Raw genomic sequence first — 21,403 nt, 5'->3', positions numbered from 1 at the left:
GTAAAAACAATTTCCCCATGGGGATCAATAAAGTATCTATTAATTAATCCATTTAATTAATAACCCTCCATAAGACAAGTGTGAAAATTGATGGATGGATAAAAAGATTTGTGAAACGCTGAGTGAATTTTCTAAAAAATAAGCTATCTACCAGATGTACATTAGAATGAGGTGGAAGATGAGGTTTTACAGGACATTGTTAGTAACTCATCACAAAAATGTTTCCATTCTATTAAGGATAATCGAAACAAAAGAAGATTCTATATACAGGTAACACTCATATTTATAACAAAGTTATGGCTGCTGAGGAGAGAGTAGATGTAATTTCTCAGATCTCTCTACCTGTAATTCACAGTTTACACCAAAGAGTCATTGCATGCATGCTACAGGATAAGACACTCAGTCTTTGTTAATCTGACACTGCTGAACTACTACAAGTTCACAAACAATTCTTTCCTCTGTGCTCATAAAACAAACATTGTGCTGGACAGCATGTGACACTGCAGATATTAGAACTACTCTGTCAGATCCGCCCACTTTTTCAGTTCCTTTCTGAAATAGTCACTTAGGAAGAAGACCACACAGGTTTCTATAGTGAATCCCTAAGCGTAATGAGTATTAACATAGCAAGACACTACAAGTTATATGTGGAATTCAAGTTATTTGTCATTTTCAAATTCAGAAGTACTGTGGATGCAGATCAAGCCTTCAAGTGCTTCCTGGAGCTGTTCCTTCCACCCTTATTACTCTGTATTAGTATTTATCAAACAGCATACTTCTGCATACCTCAGCAGATACAATAAAATTCAGCACTGTTTTTCTCTCCATTTAATTTAAAATATCCCGGAAGGAAGCGGGGAAGAAAAGGAAAAAAAGTTAGAACTCTGGATTTCCATTCCTCCCTTAGCTGTGCTTGTGTTTGTGAACTGCTGTCTGAAGCCTCATCCTGAGTATACCAGCCATTCTGCTGGGAGGCGGAGTATCTACACTCACTGAGGGAGGTGACCATAGTCAGACCCTTTTATTCCATTGGATGGTATGGAGTAAAATGGGCGGGGAAATGGGAGGAGAGGAACAGGGGAGGAGGACGGGAGGGGCGTAGGGGAAAACCTGCAGACTAATTTGACTGGATGGTTTAGATGGGAGCTCTGGCATTTGAGTACAGGCACGCATGCAGCAGTATTCGAGAGTGGTCTTCTCTTGTTCTCTGGTCAGCATCCCAGGGCAGTGGAAGACATAGAAAGGAAGAACAAAACAGGCAATAAAGTGGGGAAAATAGAGCAAGGGATTTAGTTTAGCCTACAGAGAGTTTGAAAAACTGCCTTCGTTTTTTTGTACTTTTGTGAGATTATTACTATCCGTTAACAGCTATGGCAGATTCCACCTTGCAGCTGGAGGAGGCAGCGATGAAGGAGCTGTCAGATGATGAAGAAGTGGTTATTCCTCCCTCCGACGATGAGGACGAGGTCGCTGAAGCAGCCAAGGAGCTGGAGAAGGATGACTCGCAGATGAATGGGATGATGGTGCTGGCACTGCTTGACAAGATTATCGGGGCGGTGGACAAGATCCAGCAGACCCAAACAGGGCTGGAAACCCGGCAGCGAGAGATGGATCAGTCGGTGACGGGCATCCAGAGTGAGCTAGCCAAGCTCTCCAAGAGCCACACCACCACCGCCAACACTGTCAACAAGATGCTGGAAAAGGTGCGCAAGGTCAGCGTCAACGTCAAGTCGGTGCGGACCAACCTGGAGAAGCAGGCTGGCCAGATCAAGCGTCTGGAGAGCAATGAGAACGAACTCCTCAAGAGGCGCAACTTCAAAGTCATGATCTACCAGGTAAGAGTGGGGGGAAGATTCAGGAGGAGTCCACAGAGGGCAGCAGCTACTGGGGGGTCTGTGGTGGTCAATGCCGAATGTCAAGATGTCGCGGCAGGCGAGTCCTGGTGCTGTACACCAGGATTATTCCCATATTCATGTAGTGAACAAATACTGTGCCACAGCGGGACTGGAGAGGAGAATCCCTCTTTTGAAAAAAGGGATTATGTCATACCTACAGAATAGACGGTGTTCCCCACTCACTGAATGATTACATAATGTACAACATTTCTCCCTGAATTCATTTCAGAAGGCTGTTACCTGAGAATTCAAACATCTACATGGTTTAATTAGAGATAAAGGAGATAAAAATGATCCATCTTTCAATCTGCTCATATTTTAAATTGTTATTTAATGGGACATAAATGTATTATGATGCATAAAAATTTAAGTGTCCTTACATTTTGTGGTGTGTGGCCAAGGGACAGGATATATTAACGACAAATTGGCTAATTAAATAAATTGTGCAGAAATTTATATCTTCAAGCAACCAGAATTCCTCAGTTATAAAATGAGAGCTGATGCTTGACATTTGGCTAAACCCCTGGCTTTGCTCATTACTGTTGCATTTTGAAATGATTAGGCTGTGTCAAAACTGAGTGCCATCATACAGATGTCACAACTTTTCTCCCAGATATGCAACTTCACCCTTAGTCGAGTCTTATTGTGCAAATGGTTGCTTAATTTATCAATTGAGTATTTATTTAATCTGTTGTAATATGGGACCAGACCGTTTATTATGTTGTAAATGATTCACATGTGCATCTTATCTGAGTCACATATGCGGAGTCCGAGGCATGCCGATGGTTGATCTTTTGGCTTTTGAGCAGGAGGGTCTCGCCTAACAGAGATTTCACACATGCATGCAAGGCTACCTGTTGCTCTTAGTCTTGCAGCAGTCTCCTGGTGAGAGAGACAATATGCATTTGTGTACGCAGCTTAATTTGAGGCATAAGGAACTCTTTTTTGACTAAGCTTTCACAAATATGGAAAATACCATGAGCTCTGTAGATCCCTCCTAGAGCAGCGATGGGTAGTGTGAGAGGGGAAAGAGAGTCTGAACGGTAGGCACTTAGTTTGAAAAGGCACTCTGTAGTTTTGGCTTCAGAGCTCGGTCTTTTTTTAGCCTCGTGTGCTGTAATGTCTAATAGCTTGCAGCTTGCATGGAGGCGTGAGACATTCAGAGTTTCCACCCTGGCTCAGAGGAGTTTTCCCTGCCCCTCGTTCCCCAGTAATTCCCAGTGGATACGGTGGGCTGCCCAGGAACTGCGTGTGGCACTAAACTGGCCCTTCAATCCCTCCTATACAGGCAGCATAGAGATAAATTAATAGCTACATAATTTTAAGTTCATAGCATCCCTGTGACATTTAGCTTTGCTCTTCCTATGTTTTCTACTAGCATTTACTATCATTCTGTGTGCTGGCTTGGAAACAGAGCCTGGAGTTTCTCCGTTTCTATGTGATGAGGTGTGTCAGTTTGGCTTCTGGAATGTCCACCCTTAGGCTGCTGCCGTTCGCCACAGATGACCTCAGTCCGCATAATGGGAATATAGAAAGCAATGTAGTATTAAGGTATGGCTGCTGATGTAAAAATAAACAAACACTAGGTTGTTAGAATGTAGTCAGGTTCAGGCTGTAATGCTTTTTTGGAATCATTTTTTTTCCTGGAATCCAAGGTCAAGTTCTGACAAAACCACTGTCAGTTGGGAATGAATTCCCCTCGCATTGCAAGATATGTGTCTCTGTTTTCCATCTGCCTGCTACTACTACTGTCCTATTAAATGTGTTATTTTGGAACTGAGTATTTTCTAAGCTTTCCCAGGGGTCTTGAGGCGTCAGACTCTCTCGCGGTGTCTCCTTAAATTTAATCAAATGACTGAGTGAAAAGCAACCCAGATTTTCAACAGACATCCAACACACCTGTTTCTCTCAGCAAGTTCCATCGTGATTCAGAACGCAGATTTCGAACCCGTGAGTTCATGTCCCTGGAAGGCAGAAGGCCTACTTTTATTAATCCTCGGTCGACATTTAATTGTAATAACATGTATAGCCATTTTCATTGACAACATCTGCTAGGGTGAAACTCCAAAGAGAATACAAAAAGTAACCAAAAGTCACGGTAAGAAAGGATGACATTTGCAGTGGGGCAGATCACAGCCATGCTTTTGGCCTGGGGATCCGGCCTATTTTTGGCTGAAGCCTCTGTGGTGTTATGCTATTTGAAAGCAGAGCTAGTAGAGAGATTGTGCACTGGCATGGCTGATTATCATTGAGATGGGCGGGGTTTGTTACCCTGGCATGTCTAGTACAGAGACATGCAGGACAATCCTTGTCTGTGGAAGTGGGTGGCGGTGCGTGCTTTATGCCACGCGTAATGAAGTGCCTCTAGAACACAGAACACGTGGAGGCAGAGAGCAATAGTTTGGATAATTAATCCCAGACGCTGCTTCTGTATGATCCCTAACTCCGAAGCTCAAGCACCCAACAAAGAAAAGCCTCATTTCTAGTGGAAGTAAAAGTATAAGAGAAGTTATGTTCACTTAAAAATCTCTTCTCATGCTCTCCAGACCAACCCAGTAGCCATCTAACAGAGGGCTCGTGTCATTGCTGGAGGAGTCTATTTAGAACGGACTGCTGTTTGTCTTTGCTATACAAAAGCATGTTGAGGCAGCTGCTGCAGCCGCCCCCCCCCCCCCCCCCCACACTTGACACCCCAGATCTTACTTAGCATGTGGCATCCGGAAGCTTCTTCTTCAGCCGCTGAACCTGACAGTGTCAGTGAGGTTGTCATGCACCTTTGCTGTTTCTTCTAAAACAATGTCTGCAGAGTGCTTCCAGCGCTTGCGATGGTGCCAAGGGGGGGCACCAGCTGCCTTCCCACCCGCCCGACCCATGATGACTCACAGGCTGCTGCAAAGAGCTTTCCTTTTTTTGTGGTGGTAACCATGGTTTTGGATAAACATGCCTGCAGAAATGCCCAGGCTCTGACCAGTTTGCCAGTACCGCCGTATCTGGGTTTCCGCTTAGGATTGATACGTCAACTGGCAGAACCTTAGCTGGAATAGCTTTTATGGTGGGCAAACGCCCAGTGTGGGAGAGCAGGGATTCTCTGCCCGTGAATGTTGATAAACTCCAGTCATGATTCATCTGGCCGGCATTCCCACTCCTTCCACTCAGCCCCCCTGCCTCTGCCTCCCCCTCACACATTGGTACAGTATCTGGCATGTAGCAGTAGACAGGTTAGACGTTTCAGCACCACAAGCTACCTCATACTACAAGATAGCAGGATCAGAGGAACATAAGACCACATTTCATGCAACATCAGAGCATAACGGCATATCGGTCCTCGGAGGCCTTTCCCGTTTGAAGTCAGACTCCTCTTATTTGAAAGTAGCGAGCAGACCCAAGGTGTCATTAAATAACTTGCCGCAGCCAAAGGACACATTTATAACAATAAGCATAATGTTCCTGAAAAGACTATGGAGATAAGTTGGGGCATCTAAACACTGTTGGTAGATTTCAGTTATCCTGCATTGCATAACTTTTTGACTTCAGGATACTGAGCACTGTTTTGAATAACATTAACGATAAGAAATACACAAAAGTGTGAACATATATCATTGACATGAACAGGAGATATACTATAAGACACCCCGGCTGCATCAGCTCAGGCAGCCCGATTGTAACACAGAGGTTTGTAGGAAGGGGAATTCTGCTGTGGTATCTGATCCAAAGGTGTTCTGTCTTCTGACACCGCAAGCTGCTTTGGCCGATTCACTGGACACTGGAATTGGCGAGAAACCCAAACTTAAATGAATGAAGGAAAAATGAAGAACGTAATATTATTAAAAAATAAGAGAACCAACCGACACAGCGCCAGTACTGTGTTAGATAAAATGCGCATCAAGAGATCACTGTCCTGTTTTTAATATGCGGGAACTCCAGCAGATTTTCAGAATACAGATTGAGGTCCGCATAACTTTTTTTCTTAGCACTTCAGGATGGTCAACATTCTGTTTGCAAGTTGTATTTAAGTGGTGTGTAGCTTGTTCTTCGACAGACTGGCAGAATAGGGTTGTCAAAAGGCCAAGATGCTGGTAATGCCTAAATAATGTCAGCCACTGGAGTTTAGTTGATTTCTGTACTATGATCAGACATTACTGATTTTTTTGTTTATCGTAAAATAGAGACTGAAGCCAGCTCAGAAAAATGTTAAACATTCCTATCATCAGACTTTACTGAAGAACAAAGTTTCCCAGTCATTAAGTTTAACATGACTTATTTCTCCCTGTTCGGTAATGTTACAGTGTAGCCTTTTATGGGCGATTTTTTCCCCCTCTTTCATTGTGCTTTCCATGACCTTCACTTCGCAAGTTACCTAGTTACTTGTTGTTTAGGGTATTCTCTCTTGGCCTTTGTGTAAAAATCTGCAGGAAGGCGTGGCACTTGTGTATCCAGGAGACGTTATCAGAGGAATTGATTGGAGAGAAAGGGAGCGTTATACTGCTTTGGCTTCTTGGAACTAGGGAGAGCAGAATGGAGGCTGGAGCCTAAAAATAGGAAATCCTGCATTCTTCTTATGTGAGGAAAAAGCTTTGTTTTTATACACTAAGTGGTTCAGTGCATCAGATAAGTCAAAAGCCCATAGCTCTGCTGTATTTGTTGTCATTAGTTAATACAAGGATAATTTCCTGATGCATAGCACCAGTCAAAGGTTTGAGTAAATCTACTAGATACATAAATATCTGTACTTGAAGCTGCATTCACGTGTCTATTAACAGGAGTATAAGATGATGTTATGGACCAACAATGAGTCACAATTTTAAATAATTGTGAGATGCAGAGTGCTGAGTGTATGTGTGCTTCCCCCAGGGAGGCATCTTGGTGAGCAGTTGCTTTGCTGGTGACAGAAATGGTGATCTGCACCAAATCCACCGTGATCTCTGTCAGAAAGGCTTTCACAGTCTACTTCAAAGGTATGCCATGCTGATTGGAGAGGCTTCCTTTCTTTACCAAAATGGCAATCCAAGAATGACCTCAACATTGCACAAAAACTATCTGGAAAAACATGAAGGACGCCTCAAACCAATAACCTTGGCCTGTCTAGTTTATTGAGCTCAATCCTGTAAAAACTACATGGCATGAACTTGACAGAGTAAAGCAACCAACAAGCACCCTGATGGCCGAGAATCGCTGGCATGATGTTTCTGAAACTGTTGGCAAAAGACAATTTATTTCCTTAAGCACTGCTTTGATTCTCCTCATTTTTTTTGTTTTATGGTATTGCAGGAAAAATATATGATATAAACCATAATGTAAAAAAAATATCCAAAAACATATCCAAACTTTTAGCTGGTACTGTAGGTGTCTATAGTTTGTTTTTTCTTGTCTTAAACACTCTATGACATTTACAAAGAAGTTGATTGGCTCTAGCCTTTGAGGTTTTTAATGCAAACTTCCCAGAATTCATTGAGCTGGAGCATTTCTGGAGCTGCAGCATCACTGGAGCATTTCTGATTATTTTTAGATGAAAATTATAGTATCGGATCATCTTCCCATGAGACCTTCCATAGCACTTGCCCTTAAGTATGAGTTTGTGTAAGTCATCTACATTAAAATAACTCTTTGTGTCTTTCCTGGTTTGAATATCCCTTGCTGTCCTGTATATGCTGCAAGGTTTAGGCGGTGGCTTTCAGTGCCCATTTCTTTGGTTTTACCTCCTGTTCCTGTTATAATCCTGTCATTTACACGTAGCACCATCACGGCACGTTTCCAGAGTTGTTCACTAGGATGCACTTACACAGATTTTCCAAACTGCCCTCCTGCCTTCCAAACTGAGTCAACAAACAAGTTAGTCTGATTTACACATATTTCTATATATGGTATAATCTTCCAATCAGGTGCCTGAAGGAGTGGGATTAGTCTTCTGCTTTTGACAACATGACAACAGTATGGCCAAATTACTGCTCCAGCCTACACCTTCAGTTGTTAAGATGGTAGCCAATGTGGCACCTAAGTGAGCATCACCGCCGACGCAAAGCCAATGACATCATTTCTCAAAGAGGTGGGTTAGTGGCAAATCTGACATTAGGCAGTCAGCATAAAAATAAATGCAGCACACCTGTGTCGGTTGAATCCAGGAGTTTAAATGGCGCCATTTTATTGGACCTTGGTGGAAATTACATAAAAAGAAGAACTCTGAAGCAATATTTTGCTAATGAGGCAAACTTCTAGACGTCAGGGTGACTATTTGCAGACAGACTGTAAAACACAGGTGCTACCTCTATAAAGAGTCATTGTTTCCAAGACATTTCTTGGTGATTAAGATAAGCAGTGTCTTTTGCACAACACAGAACAAAAGGTTTCAAAGATCTATTGCGGTAATTCCATTCGCTTATTTTTTTTATTTCATGAATCACTTCTGGAAAGCGATAGAATCAGACTTGCCTGAGACTAGTTCCCAGTGCCCACTGATATCTTTCTCAGATGGCTTTAGACTGCCAACAGTATTACATTGCATTAGAAATGTGCTGTGCATTGTTATCCTGTGTGATTGAATGGGCATATCTGAACGACAGATGTATGGAAATCCTAGAAGGTTACTAACCTGTTGAATCATCCAGATAGGCTGAGCTATGGAAAGGGATGCCCCGGTGTTCTTTGGGGTCATAAATCTTCCAGCAAAATCTGCAGAACTCCCTTCCTTGTTATTGGAAATAGTGACACGGCGACGCCATAGCAACTAGAGCTTTCACAAGCATGAAAAATAAGTGCAGTTTTGTTAAACACGAGATATAGTTTTCTGATGAGATCTTAGAAATGTCCGATTTGTTCAGTACAATGTAACCTGATAATGTATTCCATGTCAATGATATGCCTTTTGTTTGTTTAGTTTTCATTGTTAGTTTTAAGTTTTAGGCCTTAATCTGTCCATTTTAGTGAAAGGATCTTTTGCAGAATCTCCTCTGCTGGTTTCTCTTTTAAATGCAGTCTCATTTCTCATAGCAGCAAGCCCTGTCATGTAGCGGCAGATGTGGAAAAAAAAAGTCATGAAGGATAGACTGAACGTTGTACAGAGATCCTTCGGCAATCTGTGTGGCTTCCCTCTGAAGTGGAATTTTGCAGAAACCCCAGCCCCGCAGTCCCATCTTCGTGATGTATGACTCAGAATCAGCCAGTGAGCCAAGGCTCTGTGGTCTACTGTGTCCTATCCTCAAGGGGATCAGTACCCTGGAGCTGCATGTGATCTAGAAATATGTGGTTCGTGGGAAACTACTCCCACAAGGTGGCTCTGGGGTGCCATTACTTTACCATGCACCAGTGTCCCAGGCAATGATTAAGGGGATATATTCAAAAGAGGCCCAGGGTCCCCCTGGAACAATCAGTCTTTTCCAAACTTATGATTTACAGAGTTCCAGTTCTGCTCTAAGCTGCTGTACATAAAACTGCACAAATCTATCAGTGCATGAGCATCATTAGAGAAAGGAGTGACTTATTGCTATGGACTATGTGGGCACACATTTGAACAGTAATCTCAGAGTTTGGTTGCACTGCTATACTATGGGACACGGATGCTGTTAGATCAAATCTGTCTTTGGTTCTCAACAATATGTTATAATATGTTACTTTCTTTTGACATGAACAGACTGCATAGAAAAAAGAAAATTAACATAAACATTTACTGAAAATAAAATAAAAAAATAATGATAATGAAAACTAAAACCAATGAACGAGCCATTGTATTTTCCAGGCTTGCTATATGCGAGAATCAAGTGAGAAATCATGCGGATTGCCTCTTGATATTTTTAGTGGAAACCTCGCCTACGATTGGGTGAGGCGTTGCCTGGGAAACCGGGCAAAAGTGTTCTGGGGGATTCCTCCACACAGTAAACAAATGGATGAATGGAGTCCAAACATTACTTAATGAGGAACATTGCCATTGGTCAGTGGAAACATTCCTTTGCAGGTTTCAGGGGGACCCAGGTCCTCATTACAAAGCCCTTCAGACACTGGGTTTTGGAATCATTTCAGCATTTTGGATGCCTTGCAATATAGCACTGAACAATCAACTTCATGAAAAGCTTGTCAGATAAAGCAGTCACTGTCATTATCCTCATTATATAACAGGGAATTTTCAGCAAATGTGTGATTAAATTAAATATAATTACACTGGCTTGGCCAGGAAAATGCAACTAAGCCAGGGGCTGTTTTTGAATTTATTACATCAGCATGTCCCATATTTTGTTTTATTTGTATTTATTTGTATTTTTACTAACACCTTTTTGTTCCAAATGCAATGCTGTGCGAAGTTCCAAATCTGTCCACTGGATCTCTGGCACTCTGTCAAGGTGACAATCGCCGCAGGTTGTCCAGTCAGATGTCTAAGGAGGCGATATCTAGTTGCAGCTGGTTTTTATTATGCACAAGCAGACACTAATCAGTTTCTGTTGCTAACTGCATGTGTGTGTGAAGAAGTGTGAAGCTGTGCGGTTCATTAGCTGCGCGTACACAATCTCACGAGTCACAGCTAAGATGAAATATCACACACTGCACAAGCCAAAGAGCCTACAGCAGTGTTTCCCAACCCGGACCTTCGACGGCACACAGACAGTCCACATTCTTCCTGGGAGCTGGGAGGGAAGAAAAATGTGGGCTGATTGTGGGTCTCTGAGGAACGGATTGGGAAACACTGGCCTAAAGGTTTCTCTGCTGACGAGGGTGGGCACATCTTTATAAACACGCCCTGGGTAACTTTGAGTAATTGCAATCTTAACCAATCACATACGGGATAATAATAAAACAAAACAAAGAAAGGACAGTTATCATTGCAAAACAATTAGTATTAACTGTAATGCAAACAAATTGTAATAAACACTAAAGGACGAAAATATATATAAGGCTCCTATAGCCCTTTTTAACAGGGACGGTAGAGAGTAGCTCATTGATGGTTACCAAGGGCGGTTCAGAGCACATGACACCAACACAACACAAGTCGTTGGTATCGTCCATAGAAATCAAATAGTAGTTTCATTGATGGTGGCTATTTGTGTCAGGTGTGGTTGACGCTTCATGTCACCAAAGCATTGCTGCTGCTACATTTCTGAATGACGTGCAAAGCAGGGAAAAGGACAGGGCAATGTCTGCCGGGGAAACTCTGGAATGTTGAATGCGGTTGGAAATTGGAAAATTGAGTTGGTTCAGTCTTACTGCCAAGGCCCCTGGGTCTGGAGCAAGGGGTTGTATGTTTGTTTTGTTGTAGCAACGGGGTTCTGGTTTAGAAGGATACACACACGGTGACTCAGGTGAAAAGCACTTGGGTTCTGCGGAGAATGTACTCCAACCAAAACCACTACTTTATGATTAAGGCTTTGCCTTCCTACGCCATAAAAAGTAAACCTGCTGTGGGGATGTGGGGATGTGGGGTTTTGGACATTACACATGGCTCATCTCGTACTTTAACTCGTGCCCCCAGACTACCCAGTTTCCACCACTTTGGTTATTTCTCGAACAATGTAACTTTGCCCTACATGGCATTTATTCAAAGCTGACAAATTCAGAACTAACGAAACACACACATGCATGACAATCATAGCTTTATGAAGCCATAATTCATTTCTATTTGTTTTTAAGTCGCAGCAGAAATTATATTACACTGGCACCATTTGTTTGAGTAAAGAATAGAAGGAACTATTTCTTTGCCAATAAAACAAAATCTTACTGTTCCTTACTGGTCTCTGTGACTACAACACTAGTCAGTTATGTATATGTGAAGTCAAAGCTTAATCCCGGTGTTGATAAGAGTGAGTGCTTTCTTTCCCTTATTTGGTGCTCAGCTGCTAGCTTAGGCATCTCTGCTGCAGATGTGGCCGTCCAGATGAGTGCTGGCAGCAGCCAGGGAGCCTCACGCACATTCAAACATACCAGGTGTCACACTCAAACTGGACCCCCTGGCACTGTAAACACCCAACTGGGTTCCAGCACACTACTCCAGCAGCACTCTCTCAGGTGCCACACGTTGCCCATGGTGATGGGCAGAAAGCCAGGGCCAGGAGATAAACCTCCGGATGCTCTCTGCTGCGCCTCCTGGCCTCGCCCCAGGCGCGGCTGACTGTGTTGGCAGGCTCCCTCTGTGGGCAGACAGAGGAGATGGACAGACTTTACGAGCAGCGATGCTCCCTGCCGAGAAGGCTGTAAATTAAACTAAACAAGCACAGAAAAAGACTCTATTATCAGATAAAGCTGTTTATAGTTTATGCATTTGATTTTTATTAAGAAGCTGATGATATCTCCTTTATAATCAGATTCACAATAATCAGGTCTGAATTCCAGTGGAGTTTATGTTATTGTTAAATTATTATTATTATTTTTATTCTTTGTTGTTGTTATTGATGTTGTTATTGATGATGATAATAATGTTACAAATAATAAAATAACAAACATTATTAATAAAAAGGAATGCAATAGCCATTATCTGATCTGATTATTGTCCATTTAATTGTATTAGTAGCATTGACAAGCTGATGGTGTAAAAGCATTTCTGCTGGTACAGTGCAGCATTTTACAAGACCCTCCTTTATAATCACCATAAAGCATCTGTGACATTGCCCTCCTCTCTTCATTTGTGTTGCCCCAGTCTGCCCCAGATCACGCTGCACAGCGATGATTCCTTTGGCTCGTTTCAGCCCCCTTTTCCTGTTCCATTAACGCCCTGGCAAAAGTCAGGCAAAAGACGAACATCTCTCTCTCTCTCTCTCTCTCTCTCTCTCTCTCTCTCTCTATATATATATATATATATATATATATATATATATATATATATATATTCATTTATATATAATCATTTTTTGTTTGGTTACTTACGGTTATGGCTCGGCCTGGGTAGGGGTTAAGGTCGTCATGTTGATTAGAGTTTTCCCCATAGAAATGAATGGAGAGTCCCCACAAAGGTATAATTACAAAACTGTGTGTGTGTGTGTGTGTGTGTGTGTAGGGTGCTACACTGGCCGACCTGCAGTGCAACATTTGGTGCATCACAAAAAATATGACAAAGCAGAACCCAAACTTTTGTGCCGTTAAAATCTGGCAAGAATGGAACAACATTTCCCTTTTCACTCATACGTCCCCAACGTTTGCAGAGTGTTGTTAAAAGAAGAGGTGAAACAACACAGTGGTAAATATGCCCCTGTCCCAACTCCTGGCATCAAATCCAAATTGAGCGTATATTTGTCATAAAACTATTAAATATCTCAGTTTCAGCATTTGATATTTTGTCTTCGTTCTATTTTCAATTACATACAGTATGGGTAATGATTTTAGTTATAACTATTATCTTAATAGAAATAGAAATCACACAAAATTAGCGAATCAGCTGTTTCTGCTGTAACTGGTTCTGCTGCTGTGTGTAACTTTGATGCCAGTATATTTTCAGAACTGGAAAGGGGGAGGGTAATGGTAGAGAAAGACTGATGGTTTCCATAGGTGACAGGGAGCTCTGTGTAGTGCTTACTATACCAGGAAGGGAATGTAATGGTGGCTGACGGTCAGGGAGGCTAAGCAGAGGAGGAAAGACCAGGCCGAAATAAGCACATACAGTGGCCCCCACCGGCTCAACTGTCAGCGTGCGACAAGGCAGAAATCATACTCTCTTTTATGGTGACTTCTGCTCACTCGGCCTGTTAAGGAAGTTTCACCTTTTTCTCTGTGCTTTGATCAGAGTTTTGTTACATGTTTGACTATAGTTTCAGATTTTGATATCTTATACATTATTACTTACCAGTGTGTTACACTAGCTTTAAGGACAACACTCCTTTTATAGGGATAATTCATTGCTGCTTCTTGGATGTACTCAAGCAGATGAATTTAAATCTTTTTAATTTTGGGATTTTTCATTAACCTATTGAGTTTTTGCCTGCAAATATCATTTTAGCTATTATTAACTATAATTTTGTCATTTTAATTTTCTTTGACATTTTTTTTTACTTTGATATTCTATAGTAAGATTTGTTTCTATCATTTTTAGGAAGAAGCTACTGTAGTACTGTAAATAAATTAATATCAAGATTAAATATCATTACGTAGAAATTATTGCCAATTTTATATTTTTAGAAACTTTTTATGAAGCCAAGGGGGTGTATAACTGAACCCTCTGTCCATTTTGGTTTCCTGCATTCAGAGTCCCTGCTCAGAAAGGAGTGTTGCAGCTGCTGCTGCTATATATGATTTTAGGGAATTTTTTTTTACATAAGAGGGTCTGGTGCTCTGCTCTTGAACAAGAGTCGGGGTTTAATGGATTAACTAATTAGTGAAAGAAAGGGCGGAAAATCATGTTGTTGTGCACTGGGCCGCTTCCTGCCTCCCGGCGTTTAACGCTCCCCCATGCCCTCGCATCTCTGTCATCATGTCCTGCTGGACGAGAATCTGGAGCTTCCCTTCCTGCCTGGCCTTCGCAAACAATAACAACAAGAAAACAGTAATGGAAATGCGGCGACGTCAGCCAGTCACGCCATGCTGACAGAGGCCCTTTCCCAGTTCTGCTTATTTCCATTTTCCTGACTCCTCAAGTGTGCAAGTCACATTTCCAACCCTTTCTGAGCAGACAGAGGTTGTCTTTGATCACTGTGGTGTACAACTGAATTATAATTTTTAGGTTATACTATATAGGTTATGTTATATTATGTATGAATATTATTACAGACCCACATGTGTCTATAAATCAAGCTGCCCTAATTAATAATTGCATGTGCAATGAAGTTGATGCCATTTTTCCTGAAAATGAAAAAAAAAACCTCCAGTGCCTCTGAAATGAGTCATTTAATTAACAACACAATAACCCTAAACCCAGCAGAACTTTCCATCCTCTTTTGGTTGTTTTTATGGAGATTAAGGCTGATTTTCTTTCTTGCATGAAAGACAAAATGTCTTTGTCTGAGCAGTTTTCTCTGACAGTTTTCTCTGAAAAAAAAACATCTTATTTTAATTAAAAGACTAACCAAAGGCTGGTTGCCAGTTTCTCTAATCATTAAGCTTAATCAACAGTATCCTAAGCATTGACTAGAGTGCAAAGATCAGCAAAACAGTTATAATTCTGCATCCATTACTGTAGTGTTTTTCAACTCGGTCCTCAAGGACCCCCAGAAAGTCCATATTTTTGCTCCCCTGGGAGCTGGGAGGGAGCAAAAATATATATTGTCTGGGGGTCCCCAAGGAACGCTTTGAGAAACTCTGCACTAGTGCATATCTCTCCAGGAGCCCCTCTGAACAGTTGTGATTTTCCAATGACAATAGTATCCCTTGGCTTTACAATCTTTCAGGTGCTGCACACGTAGTTCACATTTGCATTGCTTATAAAAAAGAACAAAGCCAACAAACACCAACCACCTGAGACACATGAGAAAAAGCTACCTGTTTGTACAGCCGTTTTGCTGAACAGATTGAATAAGCCCTCTCAATTATATCTGTAGGGAGATGCTGGTCTTGTTTTTAAGCTCAAGTATTTTCAGAATCTCACACCTCGTGAGCACGTGTCAGGTCTTTGATAACTTGCTTGGGTGTGCAGGTCCTCAGAGAGAAAGAGAAGCAGATGGTTCTCCAGGTTTACTTTGAATAGTCGCTTCTGGTTAAATGAAAGCGTGTTTTCTTCCATTGCTTTTCATAATGTTAGCTTGGGTGTTCCTGCTCCCTCAGAACAATGCACAATGTGGGCTCAGGTTATACCGGTAGCAGAAAGAGTGACTTAACCTATCAGGATGGTGGAAAAATGGAGTTCTTTCCATAAACATGTTGATGCATTGTATACAATAGGTGCATGAAACACGGACTTCAGCAGCAAGAGTGCAAAAAATGAAGGAAGGGTGGAGACTGTAGAATGTGCTTGTAGATGATAAACAAGCTTTCCAAATTGAGTCCCAAGGGTATGTTGCACATATTTGATCAGAGGTCTTAGAACGAATAATTTCCACGTTAGTATTCATCCACTGCCACAAGAGGGGGCTATGTTAAAGTCAAACTTTAAAAATGCAGTCATGTAACTTTATATGCTTCTGTCAGATACAGTTGAATCTTACTGTGCTATGGCTACTACTATCAAAAGAAGTTTTACAATTTAAAGGTTAGCATCATATAAATTCTTTCATTCATTCATTTTTCAAATCAGACGAGTCGTGGAGTCCTTTAAAGAAAACAGATTATAAAATTCAGTTGATTCTTTGGGTGTGGAGGCCAGGAATTTGAAAATGCCCAGAAAGGGTGGATTTGCAGTGAAATTTGCCTGGAGCCTTTGCAAGAGTGACATACAAAGAATCATGTCAATTTACACCCTCAACGTATACATAGTTCTTCAGTTTCCTCTTTTCCACTTTCGGGAACTCGCCATCGGCAAGTATACAGGACTTGCGTGACTGCACTTTTATTGGAAAGTCTTACTAATAGAAAGAAAGGCTTATGATCTGAGCTAAAACAAGCACACAGCACATTCAGGATGTGGAACATTTTCAGATTCTGTTCTTGCAGTACCTGTGTGTGGCTTTTCTGAAGGATGGGTGTCGTGATACATTCATTTGTAATACTGAACAAGAATAAAAATATATACAGCAATTACATTTTTTTCCATTGGGAACTAAGCTCATATAAGTTTCATAATTTTTATTGTTGTGAACCCAGAGTTATGAATCATCATCATATGGTAGCACTTTACCAGCATGAAAATATTTTGTTTCCAAGTAAATTAATCAGCTGTAAGTCCTTAAATATAAGTGTTACATGTACATCAGTGATGATTTTTTTGACTGACAGGACTTAAACCTTTAATTGGTGTGATCAGTAATTATTTATTTTTTCTTTTCTGTTTTGTAGGACGATATGAAGATGCCCTCTAGACTGTCAATATCTAAATCCATGAAAGTTGCGGACAGTGTGGAGGGTGAAGCAGAGTCAGGGCTGAAGGAGGTGGCAGAGGAAACTGAGGAGGACGGCGAAAAGGCTAACCCCAACCTCTCTTCTGATGAAGAGGTGGAGATTGAGGAGATCATTGAGGAGTCACGGGCAGAGCGCATCAAGCGCAGTAGCCTCCAGAGGGTGGACAACATTAAGAAGGTCTTCTCTAAGGAGAAGATGGAGAAGACCAGGCAGAAGACCAAGGAAAACCTAGAGAAGACCAAGCAGAAGACCAAGGAGAACCTGGAGAAGACCCGTCAAAGGACCCGAGAGAACCTTGAGAAAACCCGACAAAACATTGAGAAGAAGATGGGCAAGCTAAGCACTCGGATGTCAGTCAACACCGAGCGCAAAGAAAAGCTGAAGTCCTCTCGTGATAAGATGAAGAAGTCTTTCACTCCAGACCACACAGTGTATGCTCGTTCCAAGACAGCCGTTTACAAGGTTCCACCTTTCACCTTCCACGTGAAGAAGATTCGGGATGGCGAGGTAGAGGTCCATGGCACTGAAATGGTGGAGGTAGCTGGTGAGGAGGAGGAGCCAGGGGAATCGGGTGAGCTGCAGATTGAGGACAACCCAGAGCTTCAGGCCCTGATGGAGATGGTAGAGGACTCAGAGCTGGCTCTAGCGGAGCAGGATCAAGACAGAGACAGCGACTAGTTTGGAGGGCTGAGGGTATGGGAGACGTGGTGATGAATAGAAAAAAATTCAATGTGACAACACTCTGAACACAAAAGATAGATACAGACTAAGCTTGGGCGTATTTTCATTATCATTGTAGTGTAGTAGTATCATTAATCCATTAACTCTTTATACTAATCTCTCTTTAGTCATTGCCTAGATAAGGAAAGATGTTAGATTTTAAAAATGAATCAACATCTTTACAGTCGCTTTTCCTATTTTTTCTTTTTTTTGTCAATATTTTGCAGCTTTGTCAAGCATAGTTGCATCTATTACACTGTATGTTTTATTTTTTATGTCTTTTTTTATTTTTGACAAAACTGCATCTGATTTCCATTTTGTTTCACAATTAAATACACAGCCTGAACAGCAGATGTCAGCATGTTTTTGGATTCTTGGTGGAAAAAAAGCGTCAGCCTTGAGCTCATGTAGAATGCTAACTCAAAGAAGGCTTTATGGCAAAGAGAATCTGAAAAAGACTGACTGTTCAATAAGATATGTTTAAGCTGTTAGCATAGATGAACATGATAAAAAGTTATCATCTGAATTCATCATTAAAATACACAAAGCAGACAATCTAATGCAGCAATTTTTGTCATCAGTGAGACATGTAAACACAACTCCAAACAATGTCAAGACGTGGTTTTATTTGAAACAAAAAAATACTTATTATACTTATTATAAAGGACAAACTGATCTAAAGTCACAGATATACTTTTAATTTTTATATTTTCAAATGTTTTATTGACATTTATTCAAGATTACTAATTATCTGGATGACATTTTTCAAGCAAAGTACATACAGAAACATTTAATAATAAACAACAAAAGTTCTTGCATACTTAAGAACCGTTTTATTTTCTGAGTACAGTGTATCATATAGCCTAATTTAGCAATACGTAAAGTGGGGTCACAGAGGAATTTCTTAATGATTTTTAAGAATTTTAGAATTCTTGGCTGCCTAAAGGATTTCACAGATCTTTAGGAAAGGATATTGCTTTTTCTTATTGAGAATTGGAATTATTTTTGGGGGGAGTTGCTTTCACTCAAAAGCTATTAAATGTGATGTGTGATGGTATTTTACTGTATTAATATTGTGTTGCTTTCACTCATATATGTTAAACAAAATTGCACACTTTTTTCAGAGTACTACAGACTAATTTTATACACCACATACACAAAGGCTAAATTAAAATGTGTTGCTACTCTTCAGCTGTAGAATATGTCACCACAGAAGTGATGTGAAAATCTGTCATTTACGGAAAATCACATCAGCAATTCCTTAAAAAAGATTTATTTCCTCATTTACTTCTTTTGCTTTCTGAAGATCAGTCAGAACAGTACAACAAAGGTGTCTTCTAAGTCATCACATGCATAATGACTCCAGCAGATGGGAGCAGTGGCTGAAATTTTGGCAATGAAATTGATTGTGGTAAAGCAGATAACATGCTATGCAATTAAAAATGTCTGCAAAAGGATAACAATCTTGTGTTTCATGTTTTCATGCATTTATTTTCTTTATTTAGGAAATTTCCAAGTTGTTATTCCCCTCCCTATCACTCTAAAGAGCTACTTCACAGTCAGACAGTACTGAATTCAAAGGCTTTCCCAAGCAAAAAGAGCACATTGTGAAAATATAGAATGGTATTCTTTTGGTTTGATTTTTATGCATACATTTATATGTATGTAGAATGTGAATCACCACGAAAGGCCCTTGAACCACACTGTACACTCAAACAGGAGCAGAGTCACTGTGTTTTATTAGTGCAGTGCTTCTTTGCAGATTGAGAACTGCCTTTTTACTCTGACTCTGAACCGTAAATGTGAGGAGATACCAGCTGGAAGAGCCAGTACCCTAGTGATTAATGCTTAGATGGGGGGTAGGCAACCCAGAGCCTGGACTGCCAGTGTAAATCTCTGAAAAGATAGGTAACTTATTTGGTGTACTTACATTTTATTTATGATATGTGTACCATAAATTAAAGAACAGTGAATAATTTTAAATACATTCAGAGCAAGATTTTATACTTAGAATATTTAAGGTCATACCTAAGCTGAATTCTGTAATTAATCCAAGATGATAGAAAACTTTTCACTGCATTTAAAAATTACACTTATAATTAGTTTACACAGTTGATTTAATTATCTATTTAAAATGAGTGTGAATCAGGGCCTAAGTGCCACTTGTCTAAATCAAACTTTTTATCATCCAGCCAACAGTGAAAGTTTCCCTAAAGCAGAGAATGTCTAAGGGTATTATGAATTGCATAGCCTGATGCTGTTATTCAAATAAACGTTTTAACCTATTATTGCAACTGGATGTTTACTGTAGTTGCAAAAATATAACCAGCCAGTAGCATTTTGTTACATGTCCATGTCTCGGGTTACTTTGCTACCTGCCTGCCCATGTATACGCCATCATTCATACCTTGTGGCCCACTGTGGATTACCGTTGATTTAAAAAAAGTTTTAAGCTTTTATATTACCTAATAACGTAGAATGCCTGCAAAAACAAAATAATATGTATTTTCTTTTCACCTTCTTTTCACTCTTTTTTCAGTCAAAATAGGGTATAAGATTCAATCATGTTTCTGTGGATCACATAAGTTAAATAGGCTTGTATACACCATTTAGCCAAATAATGCTTTTTTGCTTTTCTCATTTTGCTTTCTAAGCCACCGATATTTTAATAAAAGCAACGTGATTCACCATGGTACTCCTGTTTGTCCCTTCTGGTAGTAGGATTGCTCCAGGTTGTGGAAATGCTGAAAATAGTCAAATTCTGCAATAATGTTTTAATGCTTTATGAACAATAGTTTGTTGAAAATTGATGATTAATTAATTCTCTCAGTTTTAGTTGGTTCACCAGAAAACACAGTAAAGCCACTAGCCTTTAATGAACTTATTTGACATGATCACATAAAGATAAAGTTCATTTTGAAAACAAAGAATCATACAAGACTCAGTGACATGCCTGAGCGTCACCATGATGAGCTTCACTTACACACAGGCACTTTGCTAAAGATTTTGGACATTTTGGTCATATTGGGCCCCCCAGTCCAGACCAATCCAGTTATTTTCCAAATTTTTTAGGGGCCCTGTCACTCAGGGGCCCTTGGAATCATCCTACCAACACTCCCCCCCCCACTCCTCTTTGGAAAGCCTGCTTCACAACTAGAAAATTATCTACTGCCATATGCATATTTTGTTCTAAAAAGAGAGACATCGTTCAATGTGGCCAAAAATGTTAATGTCAACATATATATATATATAATTTTTAGGGTTAAATACTTTTAAAAAGTAGTTGCGGAAAAGAAAAAGATATCAATATAGGCCCTTAAATCTCATTTAATATTTAAAATAAATTCCATTTACTTTTATATAGCGCTTTTCGTCCCAAGGTGCTTTACATTACAACATCGTTAAGAGAGAATAATACAAGAAAAACTGAAAATTATCATAATTATTTTCAAGTGTTATTAATAATTATGGCACAAAATTATGCTAAAAATTTTCCACACTTGTCTCAACATTAGTCCTTACAAGCTGTCGATCACCTGTTTCTTACTGGCCTATGACTCGTCTCGGTTAATGAAAAGAAATCTCACTGTACACTTGTCTCATTAAACTGGCGATGACGTCACCGCTGCCGGTAATTCAGATGACTTTCCAGTTCGGCTTTTCTAACAATGTGCACGTCCTCCCAGCGATTCGTGGCACAACTGGCAGCGACGCGGCGGGGGGAGTGAAGAATATCCCTAGAACAGCGACAGAGGGCCAAATCATAAACACTGCAGAAACCGACCTCCCCTTCGCCCCTCGGACACACCCTTCACGTCATTAGGAGATGATTGGTTCCTGGGTATCTTGCTAATGAATAATGGAGCAGTAGAGCTCATTTCCTTTCATGCTATTGG

The 21,403-nt window shown here is 40.5% G+C and overlaps 1 protein-coding gene across 1 annotated transcript; it reads left to right on the top strand.

The window, feature by feature from the left end:
• Positions 1-1,127: 1,127 nt before the first annotated feature.
• LOC111842522 (caveolae-associated protein 1-like) lies at positions 1,128-20,195 on the top strand. Its single transcript, XM_023809207.2, has 2 exons — positions 1,128-1,835; positions 16,725-20,195. The coding sequence occupies exons 1-2, from the start codon at positions 1,371-1,373 to the stop codon at positions 17,463-17,465; spliced, it is 1,206 nt and encodes a 401-aa protein (XP_023664975.1). The 5' UTR covers positions 1,128-1,370; the 3' UTR covers positions 17,466-20,195.
• The last annotated feature ends 1,208 nt before the right edge of the window (positions 20,196-21,403 follow it).

Source organism: Paramormyrops kingsleyae, chromosome 5 (genome assembly GCF_048594095.1).
Source record: "Paramormyrops kingsleyae isolate MSU_618 chromosome 5, PKINGS_0.4, whole genome shotgun sequence".
NCBI classification, from domain to species: domain Eukaryota; kingdom Metazoa; phylum Chordata; class Actinopteri; order Osteoglossiformes; family Mormyridae; genus Paramormyrops; species Paramormyrops kingsleyae.
This window is presented reverse-complemented; position numbering and strand designations above follow the sequence as displayed.